This window comes from Homarus americanus, unplaced genomic scaffold (assembly GCF_018991925.1).
Source record: "Homarus americanus isolate GMGI-L3 unplaced genomic scaffold, GMGI_Hamer_2.0 scaffold32583, whole genome shotgun sequence".
Taxonomy (NCBI): Eukaryota; Metazoa; Arthropoda; class Malacostraca; order Decapoda; family Nephropidae; genus Homarus; species Homarus americanus.
The window spans coordinates 255,193-276,924 of NW_024713129.1; the positions used below are offsets into that span (position 1 = coordinate 255,193).

The 21,732-nt window shown below is 38.9% G+C and overlaps 1 protein-coding gene across 1 annotated transcript in view; it reads right to left on the reverse strand.

Annotated features, from left to right (window-relative positions):
• Positions 1-674: 674 nt before the first annotated feature.
• Positions 675-21,732, reverse strand: part of LOC121865819 (protein maph-9-like) — a 72,293-nt gene continuing 51,235 nt past the window's right edge. Inside the window, exon 4 of the mRNA XM_042365380.1 lies at positions 675-1,311. Within this exon, the coding sequence (XP_042221314.1) occupies positions 1,104-1,311 (208 nt within the window). The 3' untranslated portion in view covers positions 675-1,103. The remainder of the gene's footprint in view (positions 1,312-21,732) is intronic.

A 21,732-nucleotide genomic window follows, 5' to 3' on the forward strand; every position in this document is an offset into this window, starting at 1 on the left:
ATACTTCTACTGTTCGCGTAGTATACATTTAAGTTAGTCGTGTTCTGAGTCCTCCCCTTACCGCGTTTAGTTTTAAACTCCCTGTCTAATTTAGTTTTGTCATCATTCCTAACACTGCTTCCCTGTAATCTTTCGCCTTGTTTACCCACTCCCACTGCAGTCTCCTCCACCCCCGTGCCCCTACGTTCTCTTAGCAGTTTAAAGACTTCGATATCTTTTGAACTGCCCCCTCTAGAGCCCCAGCCAGGGTTGCTACTCCATCCCTAGACAGGTGCACCCCATCCCTAGCATAAAGGTCCCTTCTGCCATAGAAGTTGTCCCAGTTGTCAATGAATGGGACTGATATTGACTTGCAATATCTGTCAAGACGGTCGTTAACACCAACTGCCCTTGACAACCATTCACTGCCAACTCCCTTCTAGGCAGGACACCGCATATGATAGGGATCCCTCCCTTAGTCCTAATACAATCTATGGCTGCCTTGAACTTATCAAGAAGTTCCTCACTCCTAACCTTACCTATGTCGTTTCCTCCCACACTAAGACACACTACTGGTTTGGTACCCTCCCCTGACAAAACTCTGTCTAACCTCTCGGCTATATGCCCTATCCCAGCCCCAGGAAAACATACCCTAGTCCTACGTCTCCTATCTCTCGCACAAAAAGCGATGTGTGTGTGTGTGTGTGTGTGTTTTATGCTAAATAGGAATAATTGTCAATTATCGATAACTGCCATGTATTTCTTTTTGGAGGGGACTTCTGACAAGCCATAAAGGATCATGTAGATCATAACCTAACCTACTTGCTACATTATGATAGTAAACGACGACTTAGATGAAACATTAGAAATTTTGCCATATACAAATTAATTTCCATTGACATAGCAATAAAAACAAAAACTTATCCCTCTTCGGCAAAAACTTCAGCTACTGTATGCCCATAAACAACAACACCTTCCTATACATGTGCGCGAATTATGTGTGCGTAAGTTCATTATAGAATCATAATCAGAACATCTGATGTTTATCATAACTAATGGTTTCTTGTAACTACCAAAAATGGGGATTTATTCAACCAGAATTTCAGTTTAGTCATGAATCATCATCAACATCCCAGTAATGAGTTACTGGAGCCGCCGGGCCACCAGGGGGGTCGCAGCTGCGCCACAATGGATGTTCTTGCATCTTTGTAGAGCCGGAGAGGCTGGCGCTCCTCTACCTTGTCCAGCCACGCCTCGTAAGCCTTAATCGCTTCAGTTGACCGCTCTACGCGCCTTTGCCTCTCAGAGAGCTTTTCGAGTTCAGATGCAACGCTGTTAACGAAAATGCATATTACTATTCTCCACCCTTTCTTTCCCCATTTTGATTAAAATCTTCACAATTAACCTACAAGCATATGTCAACAATAAATCCATCATTTATCAACCTTTTCACCTATTTAAAAACTTGATAACCGACTATATATAAAATAATCTTTAAACATGGAAATAACAAGAATATTTTGTAAACATATAAATAATAAATGAACATTCTCTAAACTTATAAATAATAAATGAATGAATAAAGTATATGATATCCACAAAAAAAATCGTTATGACCTACTGTACGTATATGAGATTTAATGTAAATAAATTTTTAAGCTCCGCATGCAGGTCATAAAAATACATATAAATGGAAAGATTCATACAAAACTTAACTTAACATAACCTGACCTAACCAAACTTAACCTTACCTAGTCAACTTTCAGTATAATTTTGGTCTCTTATGCAAAAATTTCCCTTATCGGCTGAAACATCAGTTGCTTTTTAACCTTTTGGTGAGGAAAATCGAATATTTCCGTTAGTCTCACTCTGTAACGAATTGGGAACGACGAAACATTTCGGCGTTATGTTGAAAGTTCTATTGGAAATGTGAGTGGATTTGTATTTGACTGTGTCCAGAAGGTGCTTTCATCATTCAGTGATCTTTATCACTCACTGTAGCTACTCAACTATCAGTGGCAGTCAGTGTTCCCAGTTCCAAGACCATTTGGGTTTTTCTTGATATCTGTGGTTCTAGTTTACACAGCGGACTTAACTTATATTAATATGAGTAAATAAAGAAAAGGATATTCTTTTTACCTTATTTTTAACATTTTCATACATTTTACGACGCAATCTATCTTTAGAGTATATATATATATATATTTCATTAGCCCAATAAAGCACGCGGACTTCGACATACAATCAACACCTCAACCCGCAAGTAAATCACTGTAGTTGCGCGTGATCCAGGTATAAGCTGATAACCACAAGGAAAGAAGAAAACACGAAGTTCCCAAGCGCTTTCGTGTAATTCACATCTTCAGGGGTGAGTACAGACTAAGGAGAAGTACAAAACAAGGTGTATATATACAGAGGAGGGTGAGACCAGGTCCACAATGATCAGGTATTAGGTAATGACCCTACTAATCTTTAAAAAGCACCGCAACGGTCGGTAGTCAGGTCAGGTCAGGTCACCTGGTTACAAATCTTCTTAATTACAAAATTGTCCAGTTTGTACATGCCATTACTCAAATTCATGTTGACTGCTTCGGTATGTTTAATGAGACTAGATTCTATGATGTTCCTACTGTCAATTGAATTACAAGGTAATATTGAGGAGGCATTATCCCAGGCAATGCAATGCTTGTTATCCCTCAGATGAACAAACAGAGCATTGGATTCCTGGCCAGTCCTAACACCATATTTATGTTGTTTAAGTCTACTTACAAGATCTTTACCTGTCTGGCCTAAGTAAAACATATTACATTCCTTGCAAGGAACTTTATAAATGCAACCAATTGTGTTGTTGGAGGAGTTCTTGATTAACATTTGTTTAACAGTGCACGAGTTTTTAAATGCCACATTGACGTTCCAGGTTTTTAGTTGTACAGGAATTTGAGAGAAATTTTTGTGAAATGGTAATACTAAGAGATTCTTATGGTCATGGGTGGGCTTGGGATCAGTTCTATAAAAAGATTTCTTAGTAATGTTCAGGCATTTGTCTATGAAAGATCTAGGGTATTTAAGGTTTGAGCCAATATTATAGATATATTTATATTCCTCATCAATGAATTCCGGGCTGCAAATTCTCAAAGCACGTAAAAACATTGTTGAAAATACTGACTGTTTGACTCTATTATGGTGGGCAGAATAATAATGAATGTATGAACACACATTAGTAAGTTTTCTATAAATACTGAACTTAAAGGTGTTACCTATTCTGTGTATCACACAGTCTAGGAATGGCAATTTACAGTCATGCTCTAATTCCACAGTGAATTTGATCGAGGGGGCTAAGTTCTTAAATTGTGGCAGGAAAGCTTTTAGGTCCTCATTACTTGGCCAGAGACATAATACATCATCTACATATCTAAACCAGACTGCTGAAGGTGGTAAAATATTACTTAATAGTTTCTTTTCAAAGAATTCCACATAAAGGTTGCTTAATACAGGTGAGAGTGGATTACCCATTGCCATACCAAATTTTTGAGCATAATATTCTCCATTGATTTCAAATTTACAATCCTCAATACATAGTTTGATGAGTTCGATGAAGTCGTCTTTCGAGACGGGCAATGAAATATTTCCAGGGAATCTATGAGGAACTCCAGTAAATCATTAACTGGGACCTTTGTAAAGAGTGACGTTACATCAAAACTGACCAGTTTAAAATCATAATTAATATGTAAGTTATTGAGTTTATCAACCAAATCCATATTATTCTTGATATTAGAGTTAGAAATGTTGCCAACTAGGGGATTTAGTAAAGAAACTACCCATTTAGATAATTTATAAGAGATTGACCCAACTGAGCTAATGATGGGTCTTGCTGGGTTATTAGGCTTGTGGGTCTTGATTACACCGTACATGTATGGCAGTGGAGGGGACGTTGAAGTAAGATGTTTAATGAGAGTAGCTTTGCCTCTCAATAGAGACTTCAGTTTCTTGTTGAACTGGGTGTTAACTGTGTTGAGAGGATTATTTATGAGTTTAGAATATGTTGTAGTATCACATAAAAGGTCATTCATTTTAGAAATATAATCATCTTTGTTTAAAATCACTAATGTGTTGGCTTTATCTGCTTTAGTGACATGTAGATCCTTATTTTTCTTAAGGGCTTGGATTGCTTTGGTGAATCTTTTTGGGCAGTTTGGAATACAAGGCTTAGACATAGATGCATACACAACACCTTTACACATGTTCACTTCTTCACTTGTCAAATTACTGAATTTCTCCAAATTGCAAAATGCTCTGGCTATGTCAACACTGTCGACTCCCTTGTTAGAACCATCAAACTTAAACCATAGCCGAGGGCACACAAGGTATCATTGTCGAGTTGTTTAGAGGAGAGATTCACTACACAGTTGTGATTGGCATCCTTAGTCCAATCACTATTTCTAATAAGGAGTGCCAATTTGTGGTCTATCTTAGCTTGAATATCAGAACGCTCACGCCTCAGGTTATCAAAACAGTAATCCAACATGAATTTTTTCCAATAACTCGGTATGGTCATATTAAAAACACGCTTTTTTTGTCTTACAATACGGAAAGCTTCATCCACTTCAATTTTCTTTATTTCAAAATGTCTCTTGAGGATGATTTCTTGGAACTCATCAAAGGGGCGGTCAGAAATCTTCAGGACACGTTGTGGGAGGATTGATCTCAGCATAACTTTTTCACTAAGGCATGTCTGGAGAAATTTCAAACGTATTTTCAATTTGTGGGCCTTGATCATCGAAGAAGAGTATTCAGTAACGAAAGGAGACAGTCCAGGACAGCTTGTAGAGAAGTAGTAGAAGTGGCACGTGGAATCCATTTATGCAAGTAAATCACTGTAGTTGCGCGTGATCCAGCAACAGTAGGAACATCATAGAATCTAGTCATTAAACATACCGAAGCATTCACATGAATTTGAGTAATGGCATGTACAAACTGGACAATTTTGTAATTAAGAAGATTTGTAACCAGGTGAGAAGGTTGGGTCACCTTACCCTCTGACCTGACTACCGACCGTTGCAGTGCTTTTTAAAGATTAGTAGGGTCATTACCTAATACCTGACCATTGTGGACCTGATCTCACCCTCCTCTGTATATATACACCTTGTTTTGTACTTCTCCTTACTCTGTACTCACCCCTGAAGATGTGAATTACACGAAAGCGCTTCGGAACTTCGTGTTTTCTTCTTTCCTTGTGGTTATCAGCATATATATATATATATATATATATATATATATATATATATATATATATATATATATATATATATATATATATATATATATATATATATATATATATATATATATATATATATATATATATATATATATATATATATATATATATATATATATATATATATATATATATATATATATATATATATATATATATATATATATATATATATATATATATATATATATATATATATATATATGCTGATAACCATAAGGAAAGAAGAAAACACGAAGTTCCCAAGCGCTTTCGTGTAATTCACATCTTCAGGGGTGAGTGCAGACTAAGGAGAAGTACAAAACAAGGTATTTATATACAAAGGAGGGTGAGATCAAGTCCACAATGGCCAGGTACTAGGTAATGATCCTACTAATCTTCAAAAAGCACTGCAGCAGTTGGTAGTCAGGTCAGAGGGTAAGCTGACCCAACCTTCTCACCTGGTTACAAATCTTCTTAATTACGAAATTATCCAGTTTGTACATACCATTACTCAAATTCATGTTGACTGATTCGGTATGTTTAATGAGACTAGATTCTATAATGTTCCTTATGTCAATTGAATTACAAGGTAATATTGAGGAGGCATTATCCCAGTCAATGCAATGTTACCTTGTAATTCAATTGACAGTGGGAACATTATAGAATCTAGTCTCATTAAACATACCGAATCCGTCAAAATGTTTCTTTAGGATGATTTCTCGGAAATCATCAAAGGGGCGGTCAGACATCTTCAGGACACGTTGTGGGGGGATAGATCTAGGCATAACTTTTTCACTAAGGCATGTCTGGAGAAATTTCAAGCGTATTTTCAATTTGTAGGCCTTGATCATCGAAGAGGAGTATTCAGTAACGAAAGGAGAAGGTAAAGGACAGCTTGTAGAGAAGTAGAAGAAGTGGCGCCTGGAATCCATTATGCAAGCAAATCACTGTAGGTGTGCGTGATCCAGGTATACAACTAACAAACCTGGAACGTCAATGTGGCATTTAAAAACTCTTGCACTGTTAAACAAATGTTAATCAAGAACTCCCCCAACAATACAGGTGGCTGCATTTATAAGGTTCCTTGCAAGGAATGTAATATGTTTTACTTAGGCCAGACAGGTAAAGATCTTGTAACTAGACTTAAACAATTTATATATAGTGTTAGGACAGGCCAGCAATCCAATGCTCTGTTTGTTCATTTGAGGCATAATAAGCATTGCATTGACTGGGATAATGCCTCCTCAGTATTACCTTGTAAATCAATTGACAGGAGGAACATTATAGAATCCAGTCTCATTAAACATACCGAATCCGTCAACATGAATTTGAGTAATGGCATGTACAAACTGGATAATTTCGTAATTAAGAAGATTTGTAACCAGGTGAGAAGGTTGGGTCTTCTTACCCTCTAACCTGACTACCGACTGCTGCGGTGCTTTTTGAAGATTAGTAAGGTCACTACCTAATAACCTGACTATTGTGGACTTGATCTCACCTTCCTCTACTGTATATATATTTGTGTTGTTATGTATTTCTCCTTAGACTGTACTCACCCCTGAAGATGTGAATTACACGAAAGCACTTGGGAACTTCGTGTTTTCTTTTTACTTGTGGTTATCAGCATATACCTGGATCACGGCACCTACAGTGATTTACTTGCACATATATATATACTTTACACGGTTTCACTTTCGGCTTTCTCATTTACGCTGTACCTTGCCAGAACCGGACTTTCACTTTCTGCTGTGCATCTACTCATATGCTTGAAGTATAATTTTTTTTTATTTAGCTCATAAAATTCATACAAATTACCCGGCCAGAATATAATTTACATTGTTGGAATTCTTACAATATGATGATCATTTTGAATATAAACATCATGGATTTTGCATTAGACATACAAATTTTAGATCTAATGTAATAATTTGGTTTACACAAAGCAAGTATTTTATCTTTTGTGCAAAATATATGAAGTTTACATTCAAAATATTCCCTGACCTGCAAGGAATCCAGAAATGTCAATTATATTATCCTAATTTTAGTCTGAGGTATTATTTATTACTAAAAGTTAAAATCTAGTTCTTTCACCCAACATTTCTCTGGTAGGGAGGGAAGGTGGGGGGTGGGGGGGAGGGTTGGGACCGACCGACCATCTGGCGCGGTTGGAAGAGGGGGGAGGCAAGTTGGGGTACTTTGATTGACAGATAGTGTCGTGAAGAATATTTTTTTTTTATTAACTGAAGATATTTGTTTTAGCTCATAAAATTCATACAAATTACTGGACCAGAATATAATTTACATTGCTGGAATTCTTACAATATGATGATCATTTTGAATATAAACATCATGGATTTTGCATTAGACATACAAATTTTAGATCTAATGTAATAATTTGGTTTACACAAAGCAAGTATTTTATCTTTTGTGCAAAATATATGAAGTTTGCATTCAAAATATTCCCTGACCTGCAAGGAATCCAGAAATGTCAATTATATTATCTTAACTTTAGTCTGAGGTATTATTTATTACTAAACGTTAAAATCTAGTGTTTCACCCAATCATTTCTCAGAGAGGTAGGGGCCAGTGAGCTGGGAAGAGGGGGGGAGGGGGATTTGAGTCCATTATTTGAATGGACATTAACCTGGCGACTGTATTTCTCTTAAATATTAATTGTGTGAGCATACCATCATAAAATTTAGATGTTATTTTTACTACAACATAGGTATTGTGTCGGAAAAAGTGGAGTTTGGGGGTCGGGCCAGTCTCTATTGGAATTAATCCCATATGTTCTGTTGTTCACTTTACGCGGTTTTCACTTTCCGCGGTACCCTGTGGGTTCAATTGACCGCGTAAATCGGGGTACTACTGTATATATATATATATATATATATATATATATATATATATATATATATGTATATATATATGTATTTATTTATTTATTTGCAGGATTTTTCGTAAAAAAAAGCCAGTGGCATTTCGCCAAAGGAAAGTATATAACAGGAAGGGCGTCATAAAGCTATTTAATGTAGATCCCCATAGTGCACACACCTGGCCACTAGATGGCACTGATTAAATGACGGTAACAGTTGTGTCAGCTGTTTGTTTTGACTCTTGGCCACTGGGCATGGTGAGTGACATGACAGTAACACAAACATGGCGAGAAAGGAAAGGGTTTCACCGTTGTGTGCGGTACAAAAACAAAAACAAAAAACAAACAGAGGTTTCATTAATTATCAAAGGACAAGCAAAGGTAAGTAGATATATTTAGTAAGCACGACACAAAGATAAAGCATATTTTGAAAAGAGAGCAAAGAAGATGTGAGTAAAACTCATGAACCAAGGCTCATTTTCAAAAGTACACAATAGGGTAATGTTTTAGGAGACAGTAAGTACCAGAAGGATTTCATGGAATTGCACCAAATTTTCAGGAGAACTTGTTTGGATGGTATTAAGCAAAAAAAAAATTATGACAAGGCACAGAACCTATCAATACCTAACCTTACCTAACCTTATGTAACCTTACCTAACCTTATGTGACCTTACCTAATCTTACTTAACTTATGAAACATGTGAATAAAGTAAATAAACCCATCACATATTTTGAGCACAATTTATTTCCAGTAACATTTTCTGGTAATTATTGACGACTGACCCGCGGCCGATTTTTCATAGAAAACGATTATAAAAATGCCGCAAGTTCACTGTGTGTTATAGTGGACACTGTTGTAGTTTGTGCAAATGTGTTAAAAAGTGGTTATTTCTAAATTAAACCTAACCTAACCTTAGTTGAGATGAAAAACTAGCCGGACCCTCCGGTATATTAAACAGAAAGAACTTACTATAATATGGTGTAATTTTACGTTTTTTGTGGACGTTTGAGCAGCCGTCCGTACTGAGCATAGGAGTAGATCATACCCGGGCGGTGGACTGTTTTGAAATTCGTCAAAATGATTGCTTGTTTACATCAGAGGATGAGACGTCACCGCCGCATTCCCGCCAAGAAGACAAAGTAGTGTTTTCCTAGGCGCCTAATTATCCTACTGTGCCGCCTTGTGGCAACACATGGTAATTGGGAGCCTCGTGGGCCCAGGCTAGACCAGCAGGAGATCTTGGAGTAGCAGTGGGCCAGATGGATGGTGCATAGGCTCACTGGCATGTGGACACGTCCTGGCACCTACCAACCATTGCCCCGCTGGCTTGAGGATTAACCTTGGCTATAGGAGTAAACCCTAAACGAAAAATCTGTGGTGGAGCCCCACATCAGGCAGATATGCTTACAACAAGACCCGAACTACTACACCGGCAGACAAAGGCAATGCCTGATATACAGGCTACTCTGCCTCTCTCCAGTGTGGCTGCAGCTTGCACTCCTGTCTCACCACATAAATCAACTTACGTGCAGCCATCATCTAGCTCATCATACCTCTCATCATCATCAAAACCCCTATACACCCAAAAGTCCTATGGCGACGGACAAGTGGCGATGGGGTTAGGCAGATATGACTGCCGGGAGATGCTAGTCACACCTCTGCACGTGGGCGGCACATATAAGATGGTCGTTTATGCACTGGGATCTAGGCAGCAGTGCAGTCCGGTCCTGTCTGTGCGACTGAGCAGCCCTTTCGAGGAACCACTCTGCTCACCCCACATGGGGAGGGGGCTAGAAAAGGTGCCCTAAACATACCCTGCCAAAAAACAAACCTGACTGGGCAACTGCACCCAATAAGGTCGAAAACACAATCAAAATCACAGATCTTAACAAAAAACAAACTATACAACTTCTTATGGTCGCTGCATGGAATGTCAGGGCCTTTATGGATACTGGCACAAATGAGTGTCCTGAAAGAAGAAGCACCCTTGTGGCAAAAGAGTGGCTAGGTATAACATCGATACAGCACCCATTAGTGAGTCCCGTCTCCCACACGACGGTCAATTCACAGAATGGGGGTCTGGCTATATACCTTCTTCTGGAAGGGTAAGCCTGCTGAGGAGAGAAACCGCATTTATGGAGTTGGCTTTGACATCTGCCACCGCATCCTACACAGGCTAACTGAAATGCCTATTGGGATCAACGAGCGCCACATGGTGCTGCGAGTCCCATTGAATCACTCACGTCATGCTTTTTTCATCAGTGCATACGCCCCCAACACTGGATGCAGAGGATGATTCAAGGAGGCCTTTTACGCCGACCTCGACAGAGTGCTAACCTCTATCCCCAGAGAAGATAAGGTTGTGCTCTTTGGTAACTTCAATGCCAGAGTTGGCAGAGATGCTGACATTTGGCAGGGAACCATAGAGAGAAATGGACTAAGCATGTGTAATTCCAACGACTTACTCGTCCTCAGCAAGTGTGCTGCACACAACCTCACTATCACCAATACCTTGTTTCGGCAGGCCGACAAGTTCAAAGGTTCGTAGCAACACCCACGATCCAAATACTAGCATCTCAGAAAAAGAGATTGCCGAGATGTCCTCATCACCCATGCCATACGTGGCTCAGACCACTGGGACACTGATCATCGGCCCATCAGAGCCAAGCTCTTACTTCACATCGCCCCAAAACGGCGCAGGCAGCAAGCCTTCAGAAGAGGTTTTAACACCAAGCCTCTGAAGGATCCAGCGGTATGCTTTCAGAGAGCAGCTCGAACATGGGGTGATAAACAACCCGACAACAAACAACCCAAATTCCAATGCCGAATGGGATATTCTCGACACTATCATGATAAAAATCTGCAGAGAACCCTCGGCCACATTGTAAGAATACACCAGGATAAATGTGCTGCTTTAACGGACTGGAAGAACAACCCTTAGTCCTGGACCAAAGCTGATACATTCCACAAGAAGAAAGCGGAGACCTAGCGGGAATTTCACAATCTAAAGAACGACCTGCTTAAAAAAAAGTATGTGAAACACAAAAATTTGCAGATCAGCAGATGCACGAATTTTTAAATTCCACTTAAATATTTTATGGGTCAATCACTCGTGGCACAACCCCCCTCCGCTCATCCGGCACTAACTTAATAATTAAAGGTGATGAAGCCTTCCTTCAGCGCTAGAAAGAGCACTACCGATCTCTAATGTGGATGTCTTGACTACCCAGCAGGTCCCTCAGCATCCAGAGCTGACCCACCTCAGCTATCCTCCATCCCTGGATGAGGTGGCTACTGCAATCAAACAGATACAAAATAAGGAAGCCTCGGGGCCTGATGGAATCTCAGCCAAGGTGCTTAAGGCAGAAAAACCTCTGCTTTCCAGCCGTCTATGCTCTCTCCTGGAGAATATATGGGAAAAGGAGGAATCGTCTCCATCGTCAATATTTTTAAGAACAAGGGAGATCGGTGAAACTGTGGCAACTACCGCGGAATCTTGCTGCTGTCCGTACCTGGCAAGATTATCGCCTGCGTCCTCCTAAAGAGATTTCCTCCTCAGGCGGAAAACTTCCTCCCAGAATCTCATTGTGGCTTTAGACCATCAACCTGCACCACTGACATGATCTTTGCTACCCATCAGATACAGGACAAGTGCAGAGAACAGCATCGTGACCTGTACATGGCTTTCATCGACCTAACCAAGGCCTTCGACTTGGTCAACAGGGAAGCCCTCTGGTGGACCCTCAGCCGCTTTGGCTGTCCACCAAAATTCATCGCCAATGTGAGGCAATGCCGTGATGGCAAGAACGGTACTGTTCTGCACAATGGCACCAGTCTGAGCTCTTTCCCCACCCAAACGGGGGTTAATCAAGGATGTGAACTGGCACCAACTCTCTTCCATTTTCTTGGCTGCCTTCTTTACTCGTGCCAGCACCACTTTACCCAGTGGGGTGGACATCAAGTACTGGATGAAAGGGTCTTTTCAACATAAGACGACTCCACGCAGTAACAAAGGTGTCAGCAGCTTCCATTACTGAGCTTCAGTATGCAGATGACCTCACCCTTGTCGCTCACCATGAACGCGACCTCGACCTCGGCCTTAAGGTGAATGTACGTAAGACTCAAACTCTTTCACCTTGCCTTTGGTTCAGCCACACGTCCACCATCCATGCAGCTTAACGGTACTGCCCTCTCTAATGTTACCCACTTTCGGTATCTCGGCTCCCACCTGTCCACCAACGCGGACATCGATAAAGTGATTCAGCATCGGATCAGATGTGAATCTCAAGCCATTGGCAGACTCCGAAACCGTGTCTTCAACTGTAGGGAGCTAATTATCTACAAGTTACACGTATATCGAGCAGTGGTCCTCCCCACCCTGCTATATGGCAGCGAGACAGGGTCACATACAGGAGGCACATCAATGCACTTGAAAACATTCACCAACGTAGTCTACTTTCCATCTTCCAAGTTCGCTGGGAAGATAGAGAACAAATGCCAGTATTCTTGTTGACACCAATTGTAGGAGCTGCATTGTAGTCACCTAACGAACAGTAAACGTACCTCTGGCGTGCAACTGAAAAGGTATAATAGTGGAGCGGCATGGCTACAATTTTCATAACTTTTGTGCATTTAATGATGAAGGCACCAAATTTGGCACAGCGATGGAGTAATGGTATATGAACATTTTCAGATATGGAACCACTCGATACTGGATTTGAGTGGCCGCTATAAATCAGGGGCGGATCCAGGAAAAAAATTCAGGTTTCACCACCTTACTGTCTTAGTCCTGAGAGACCGTCTAATACTGCGAAGCATAGGGAAATAATAGGCTATAGGAAGAAAGAAAAGGGGGTTCAGAGGCATTCGATGAACCCATAATACGTCAACTGGCGGCCGCCCAAAATATATTTTTTACTTAATGTGCTATTGTGACATAATAATTAATGTGGTATTGTGCTATATAATTAATGTGCTTAATGTGCTATTGTGACTGGGCAACCACCCTCAACCTAGAGCTAAGTATCTTTATGTTTGTTAGATCACTACGAGAATCAAACTTCTCGCTATACATGGATGCTCTGGCTGAACTGTGTCATTGGTTCTTCGCCTTGGATCATACTCATTATTCTCGGTGGGTTCCAGTCCACCTGAAGAGCATGACAGAGCTCTCGGACAAGCATTCTGATGTGGCTGCAAAGTTTCAAGCTGGACATTTCACTGCAATAAAGACAGCCCGCCGTTTTTCTGCAATGGCACTCGACCAGGTCCATGAGCAGAACAATGCCTGCATCAAAGGTGATGGTGGTGCAGTCGGTTTGACTGGAAACCCTAGCGCACTTCGACGGTGGATGGTTGCAGGTCCAGAAGTAGCACGGGTCATTGCTGAATTGGAATCATCGCAGAAAGCTGAGCAAACCAAGGCTAACTTACACCATCATGAGCAAACCAACACGGCGCAGGACAAGTTTCTTCAGGATGTGAAAGCACTTACATTGTCATGGAAGAAATGGGAAACCCATTTGAAGAAGAAAGTGCTGACCTAATGGTTCTTCATACAAAGGAAATCTTGTGTCCAGAAGCCGTGAAGAGTGTGCAAAATGTTGTCAAGCTTGGACGAGAACAATTCCATTCATATGTAAGAGAACGCCTTGAAGACAAGTCTAAGCCTATTGGTGACACTATTAAGCTCAACAAGCTAACACTATTCAGTTCTATGGAAGAAATGGGAAACCCATTTGAAGAAGAAAGTGCTGATCTAATGGTTCTTCATACAAAGGAAATCTTGTGTCCAGAAGCCGTGAAGAGTGTGCAAAATGTTGTCAAGCTTGGATGAGAACAATGCTATTCGTATGTAAGAGAACGCCTTGAAGACAAGTCTAAGCCTATTGGTGACACTATTAAGCTCAACAAGCTAACACTATTCAGTTCTATGAAATCCAAGTCTCCAACTAGGAGTAAACAGCAACTAGCCTTCGCAAAAGACGACTGTGGACTCTTCTCCAGGCTCTACATAGCCTGTCAAACAAGAGAGGGTGATTTGGACGAATTCTTCAAACATGAAAACCGGGCCTATCCACCAGCACTCTCCAGTAATGGGAAACTCTGCTTCAGCAAGAAGGCCGACTTACTCACACCCCTTGAACAGCTTGCTGACAAGATCACTGACGCTCCACATGTCACCTCAATTATACTCGATGGACCTGCCGTTGTGGAAATGTTGAAGCTAGGAGGCAGTAGGACATTTCAAGAATACAGCACAGCTGTATTCATTCCCTATATTGAATCACAGCTCGAATATCGATCTCGACTTGATGTGGTATGGAATTGCTACCTGAAATCTGGGAGCCTAAAAGCAACAGTAAGATGTAACCGTGGCAAGGGCATTCGAAGACGCGTCACTGCCTCTGGTCCTCTACCTAGCAACTGGCAAAACTTTCTCCGCAACAGTGACAACAAAGAGGAACTTTTCAGTTTCCTGTCAGAACAGGATATGCAGTTGGTTGTCAAAGAAAGTAAACAGCTGGTTGTCACAGACAAGAAACAGGTACTCACTGTTCCATCCCGGAAGACACTGCCAACTTGGCACCATGCAACCACGAAGAGGCCGACACTAGGATGATGGTTCATGCAGCTGATGCCTTGGAATGTGGTCATCGGCGAATACTCATTCGTACCGTCGATACAGATGTTGTCATCCTTGCAGTTGCTCTAGCGAATGAACGGAGTGAGGTACTAGATGAACTATGGCTTACTTTTGGCACAGGAAAGAATCGACGTTACGTAGCAGCACATCAGATTGCAAAGACCCTGGGACCTGAGAAGTCGAGAGCTCTTCCAGTGTTTCACGCAATAACGGGCTGCGACACGGTATCTGCTTTTGCAGGTCATAGCAAGAAGGCAGCTTGGGCCACATGGAATGCACTTCCGGAAGTGACAACCGCCTTCCTCAGTCTGGCTTCCACCCCAAGTGGAAGCCAGATGGTGTCCTGTCGACACTGGAGAGATTCATCGTGCTGCTCTATGACCGTACGAATACATGCTGTGACGTGGACGTGCTGAGAAAGAAACTGTTTTCAAGAAAATCAAGATCACTGGAGGATCTCCCACCAACACGAGCAGCTCTGGAGCAGCACATAAAGGGAGCTGCTTATCAGGCTGGACATATCTGAGGACAGGCCGCAATAGCGTTTGTTAGTCTGCCATCACCATGTGACTGGGGTTTGATGAAGTCGGGTGATGAGCTGGAACCACTCTGGACCACACTCTCTGAAGTGTCAAAGTCATGCCACGAGCTCATCTCTTGCGGTTGCAGAAAACACTGCGGTGGCAAGTGTAGGTGCAAAAAAGCTGCACTTAAATGTACTGGACTTTGTGCATGTGAAGGTGGCTGTTAAGGGCAAATATCTACAGAGATTCGTCCTCAGTAGCCAAATGTTCAGAATTTTTTTTTTTAAGTTTTGGGAGTTCGGAAAATTTGTATGTTAATTTTCCAGTGTAGTGCTTTTACTTGTCTTTTTCATTGTAATAAACTTCGAAAACTATCACTAATGATTTTCGTAACCCGGATTATTTATATTGATGCATTGGAATGAGATATGCAACCGTAAAAACAGAAATACATAGTTTAACGTATCCTGAACGGCGGCCATCTTGAAATTCAACATTGCGCCCACATAGGTTGAGTTTCTACTGGTTCCATATCTGAAAATATTCACCATGCATTACTCTATATCTGTGCCAAAGTTAATGCTTTCATCATAAAATGCACAATTGTTTGGCTATGCCCCTGTACTGTAAGGATACTCTTAAGACAAACTTGAAAAAGTGCCAATTCGACCCCCTCACCTGGGAGACAATTATTCTACACCGTAATGCTTGGAGGATACCATACAAGAAGGCGTAAATAATGTCGCGTTAGACCGACTACATAACGAGGTAGACAAACGCCTACGCTGGAAAGACGCTGCCGCTGCCCCTCCCGCACTAGATGTAGCCCCGCACATGTGCAACATCTGTGATCGACCCTGCCGGTCCCTTATCGGCCTCTTTAGTCACCTCAGAACTCACCAACCTAGGTGACATCCTTAATAACTCATATCATTGTATCATAGCTGGATGATCGTCATACTCGATTCCGAGTGACAGCAAAGTAGTACTGTAGTAAGCAATAATTATCTACCAAACGAAGCATTTACACAAAAAATTATCATATCAGATCTTACTGATGTAAATAAAGTAAGAAAATAATCGTTAAAAAAAAACTCCTCCGTGGGTCAGTCATCAATATTAACTTATTTTTCTATTTGTGTCTGACAAATTTATTTTCATGCTGTATTTGGAAATGGGAAATAAAACTGGATTAGGTTAGGTTGGTTAGGTAAATCGAAATTAGTTTTCGTTAAGTTAGCTAAGGTTTGGTTAAGTTAATGGCACACATTTCCCTCATCACTTTCATTATTCAGTATCATCATTAAAACAATTGTGCAAAAATGAACATAATCAATAAGGTCCTTCAGGGGTTAGCTGTAAACTACATCTTTACCCATACATTCATCTGGAACTTAGATTAAAAGCCAAACACTAATGTTGTAACCATTAATATATCTTGCGAATATCCAAGCACAACTAATTGACAAAGGCATCAGAAATCATTCCCATGTCCAACTTAATTTCCTGAAATAATTGAAGAAAGAAAGTTCATATTCCAGATGTACTGTATGGCTTGGCTGAGAAACCCCAATACTGTATAGCCTATCTGAAGACTAAAACTCTACATCAAATAATTACATCTCATGTTGTCTGTAGCAACCACTTCAACTGCTGGTTGCCTTGTTCCTTCTGCACTTTCAATAACAGGTTAGTTGATAAGTTCTCTTTTTCCTATCTTTATTGCTATACAGCATTTATTTTATGTTGTTTTCTTCATCATGGGAAATGGTTGTTGTAATATTTTCATTTATTGTTCTGTTTTTTGGACCAGACTTTTGCTTCTGGGTGTAAGTATGGGACTCAAACACAGTTTAATCTTATTCAACCTTGTGCATAGTGGGGCATCACTACTCAGGTATCAGTGTTCCTTAACAGAAGCAATACTAATTATTATTAGATACAGAAGCTGAACTATGATGAGTAATCTTTAACCAATGTTTAATAGATGGTCCATCAGATGCTTTAAATCTTGTGGGTAGTGTTGATGGTGGTGATGGACATGCAGCTAATGGTAAATGTATTTACTTACTTTTTTGTTGATACATTAAGCAGGTTAATTTAAAGGGATGTGTGCTTGACTATTTGCTGATACAGGTATTAGAATATACAATAAAGGGCTTAAAACTCCTAGTGAAAATTGACATCTTGACTAGATTTATTCCCAGCATACTTCAGCTATCAAAATTATGAACATGAATCAACCCAATAATTTCACAATAATCTAACAAATACGTGTTACAAGTGAATACTTCCGTAAGTTATGCATAAATTTAGACAATGCTAACTAGTTTAATTTTACTGCAGTACACATACCACCCCATATGTACTATCGTGAACAAAAGTTCGGTCCCTCCAAAACTGAAGCAGTATCGACCCCAAATGAGACAAAACAGCACACCCGCACACAGTCAGGGTAAGTCAGTTCGGAGACTCATTCTTGTGACTCAGTTCCTCCACAGGGAGCGAACTTTCGTCCACGATAGTACACCAGTGAGAAATCAGCACCAAGCAATGATAAATGTTTCACCGTATAATGTAGAAATTTATGATTTGGACATCCAACAATACTGACCTAATCTCATGCAGCATACTGTTGTATACTGTATGCGAGTTTCAAGCAATTTTGTTTTGCACGGCTGCTTTTTGGTTTTGCTTATACTATGTACAGTAGTGCTTATTGTTGTCCTCAGCAAGTTATGCATCAATGCCGTTTTTTTATTTTGTGTATTTAAGAATGTGTATTAGTATTTATTGTGCACTTGTTCATGTTATGCGTTAATTGTTACTGCTTCTGGTTGTCATGAGTATGCTTATAATTTGCATGTACAGTATGCCTTTTTAAAATGATGATGTTCATTGTCTCTGTAAATGGTTCTTATATTTGCTACCTTGAACTGATAAAAAATGTGTAACAAGTAAATATGATTGTTAGACAATAAAGGTAGCATAGCTATTCAATTACTGTAAAAAATGTAGCACATTAAATAATATAATTAAAGTGTTTTGTTGTCTGTAAGACCATTGAATAAAATACTTATAAAGAACACAATAAAAGTTTCTCGTCAATTAAACCTTACATGAATAAAATACCTGTGACTTGAGACTTTTAGAAATGTGCCTTTGAACATAATCATAAAAAAAAATATTGGACTTTTTTTCATGTAACTTTGTTTGTGATCACCAACAGGTTGACCTCAGCAGAAGTACATGAATTGTATAGGAAATCCTTCAACTTGATCATAGGGGGAGGCATCCCCCAGGATCTCTGCTTTTGTGTATAATAATAATTTATGTACAACAAATAAATCTAAAGGGAAATTTTGAGTCATATATATATATATATAAATAAATAAATAAATATATATATATATATATATATATATATATATATATATATATATATATATATATATATATATATATATATATATATATATATATATATATATATATGCTGATAACCACAAGGAAGGAAGAAAACACGAAGTTCCCAAGCGCTTTCGTGTAATTCACATCTTCAGGGGTGAGTACTGACTAAGGAGAAGTACAAAACAAGGTGTATATATACAGAGGAGGGTGAGACCAGGTCCACAATGATCAGGTATTAGGTAATGACCCTACTAATCTTTAAATAGCGCCGCAACGGTCGGTAGTCAGGTCAGAGAGTAAGGTGACCCAACCTTCTCACCTGGTTACAAATCTTCTTAATTACAAAATTGTCCAGTTTGTACATGCCATTACTCAAATTCATGTTGAATGCTGCGGTATGTTTAATGAGACTAGATTCTATGATGTTCCTAGCTATCAATTGAATTACAAGTTAATATTGAGGAGGCATTATCCCAGGCAATGCAATGCTTGTTATCCCTCAAATGAACAAACAGAGCATTGGATTCCTGGCCTGTCCTCACACTATATTTATGTTGTTTAAGTCTACTTACAAGATCTTTACCTGTCTGGCCTAAGTAAAACATATTACATTCCTTGCAAGGAACTTTATAAATGCAACCAATTGTGTTGTTGGGGAAGTTCTTGATTAACATTTGTTTAACAGTGCATGAGTTTTTAAATGCCACATTGACGTTCCAGGTTTTTAGTTGCAAAGGAATTTGAGAGAAATTTTTGTGAAATGGTAATATTAAGAGATTCTTATGGTCATGGGTGGGCTTGGGATCAGTTCTATAAAAAGATTTCTTAGTAATGTTCAGGCATTTGTCTATGAAAGATCTAGGATATTTAAGGTTTGAGCCAATATTATAGATATATTTATATTCCTCATCAATGAATTCCGGGCTGCAAATTCTCAAAGCACGTAAAAACATTGTTGAAAATACTGACTGTTTGACTCTATTATGGTGGGCAGAATAATAATGAATGTATGAACACACATTAGTAGGTTTTCTATAAATACTGAACTTAAAAGTGTTACCTATTCTGTGTATCAGACAGTCTAGGAATGGCAATTTACAGTCATGCTCTAATTCCACAGTGAATTTGATCGAGGGGGCTAAGTTATTAAGTTGTGGCAGGAAGGCTTTTAGGTCCTCATTACATGGCTAGAGACATAATACATCATTAACATATCTAAACCAGACTGCTGAAGGTAGTAAGATATTACTTAATAGTTTCTTTTCAAAGAATTCCATATATAGGTTGCTTAATACAGGTGAGAGTGGATTACCCATTGCCATACCAAATTTTTGAACATAATATTCTCCATTGAATTCAAATTTACAATCCTTAATACATAGTTTGTTGAGTTCGATGAGGTCATCTTTCGAGACGGGCAATGAAATATTATCCAAGGAATCTATGAAGAACTCTAGTAAATCATCAACTGGGTCCTTTGTAAAACCGGAATTCATTGATGAGGAATATAAATATACCTATAATATTGGCTCAAACCTTAATTACCCTAGATCTTTCATAGACAAATGCCTCAACATTACTAAGAAATCTTTTTATAGAACTGATCCCAAGCCCACCCATGACCATAAGAATCTCTTAATATTACTATTTTACAAAAATTTCTCTTAAATTCCTTTACAACTAAAAATCTGGAACGTCAATGTGGCATTTAAGAACTCATGCACTGTTAAACAAATGTTAATCAAGAACTTCCCCAACAACACAATTGGTTGCATTTATAAAGTTCCTTGCAAGGAATGTAATATGTTTTACTTAAGCCAGACAGGTAAAGATCTTGTAACTAGACTTAAACAACATAAATATAGTGTTAGGACAGGCCAGGAATCCAATGCTCTGTTTGTTCATTTGAGTGATAACAGGCATTGCATTGACTTTGATAATGCCTCCTCAATATTACCTTGTAATTCAATTGATTGTAGGAACATCATAGAATCTAGTCTCATTAACCATACCGAAGGTTTCAACATGAATTTGAGTAATGGCATGTACAAACTGGACAATTTTGTAATTAGAAGATTTGTAACCAGGTGAGAAGGTTGGGTCACCTTACCCTCTGACCTGACTACCGACCGTTGCGGTGCTATTTAAAGATTAGTAGGGTCATTACCTAATACCTGACCGTTGTGGACCTGATCTCACCCTCCTCTGTATATATACACCTTGTTTTGTACTTCTCCTTAGTCTGTACTCACCCCTGAAGATGTGAATTACACGAAAGCGCTTGGGAACTTCGTGTTTTCTTCCTTCCTTGTGGTTATCAGCATATACCTGGATCACGCGCAACCACAGTGATTTACTTGCACACACACACACACATATATATATATATATATATATATATATATATATATATATATATATATATATATATATATATATATATATACAGTATACTATTTTTAGTCCATATAACACGCGGACTTTGATATATATATATATATATATATATATATATATATATATATATATATATATATATATATATATATATATATATATATATATATATATATATATATATATATATATCGCGGTTTTTTTTTAATATTAATTTTCTATCATAGTGTGCCCTTAAGAGATAAAGAAACTTGTTCTCTCTCTTAGGAACGCCTGGCCACTAGATAGCAGGCCAATCGGATGCCTCAAAGTAAAGTAAGGGAGACGCGCTTCCTCCTTTATACTTTCCTTGGTTACTCCATTCAAAATATGTTCCAATGCCAGACAGATGATATATGGAAACTTCTCGTACATTTTAATGTAAAAAAAGCTAAAATTAAAGAATAAATAATTCTAACTGTAACTACCTTGTAAAAATTATAATTATAAAAATAGAAAGGATATATTTATGGTACTTTTCAATTCATCATCATGTGTATGGTATGTTTTGACTTTTGAAACACGCTGGTACTGGCTTTGTCCACAAAGGGGAAACATCTCGAAGGAAATCAGTAAAGAACAGAAAGAAATTTCTGCAAA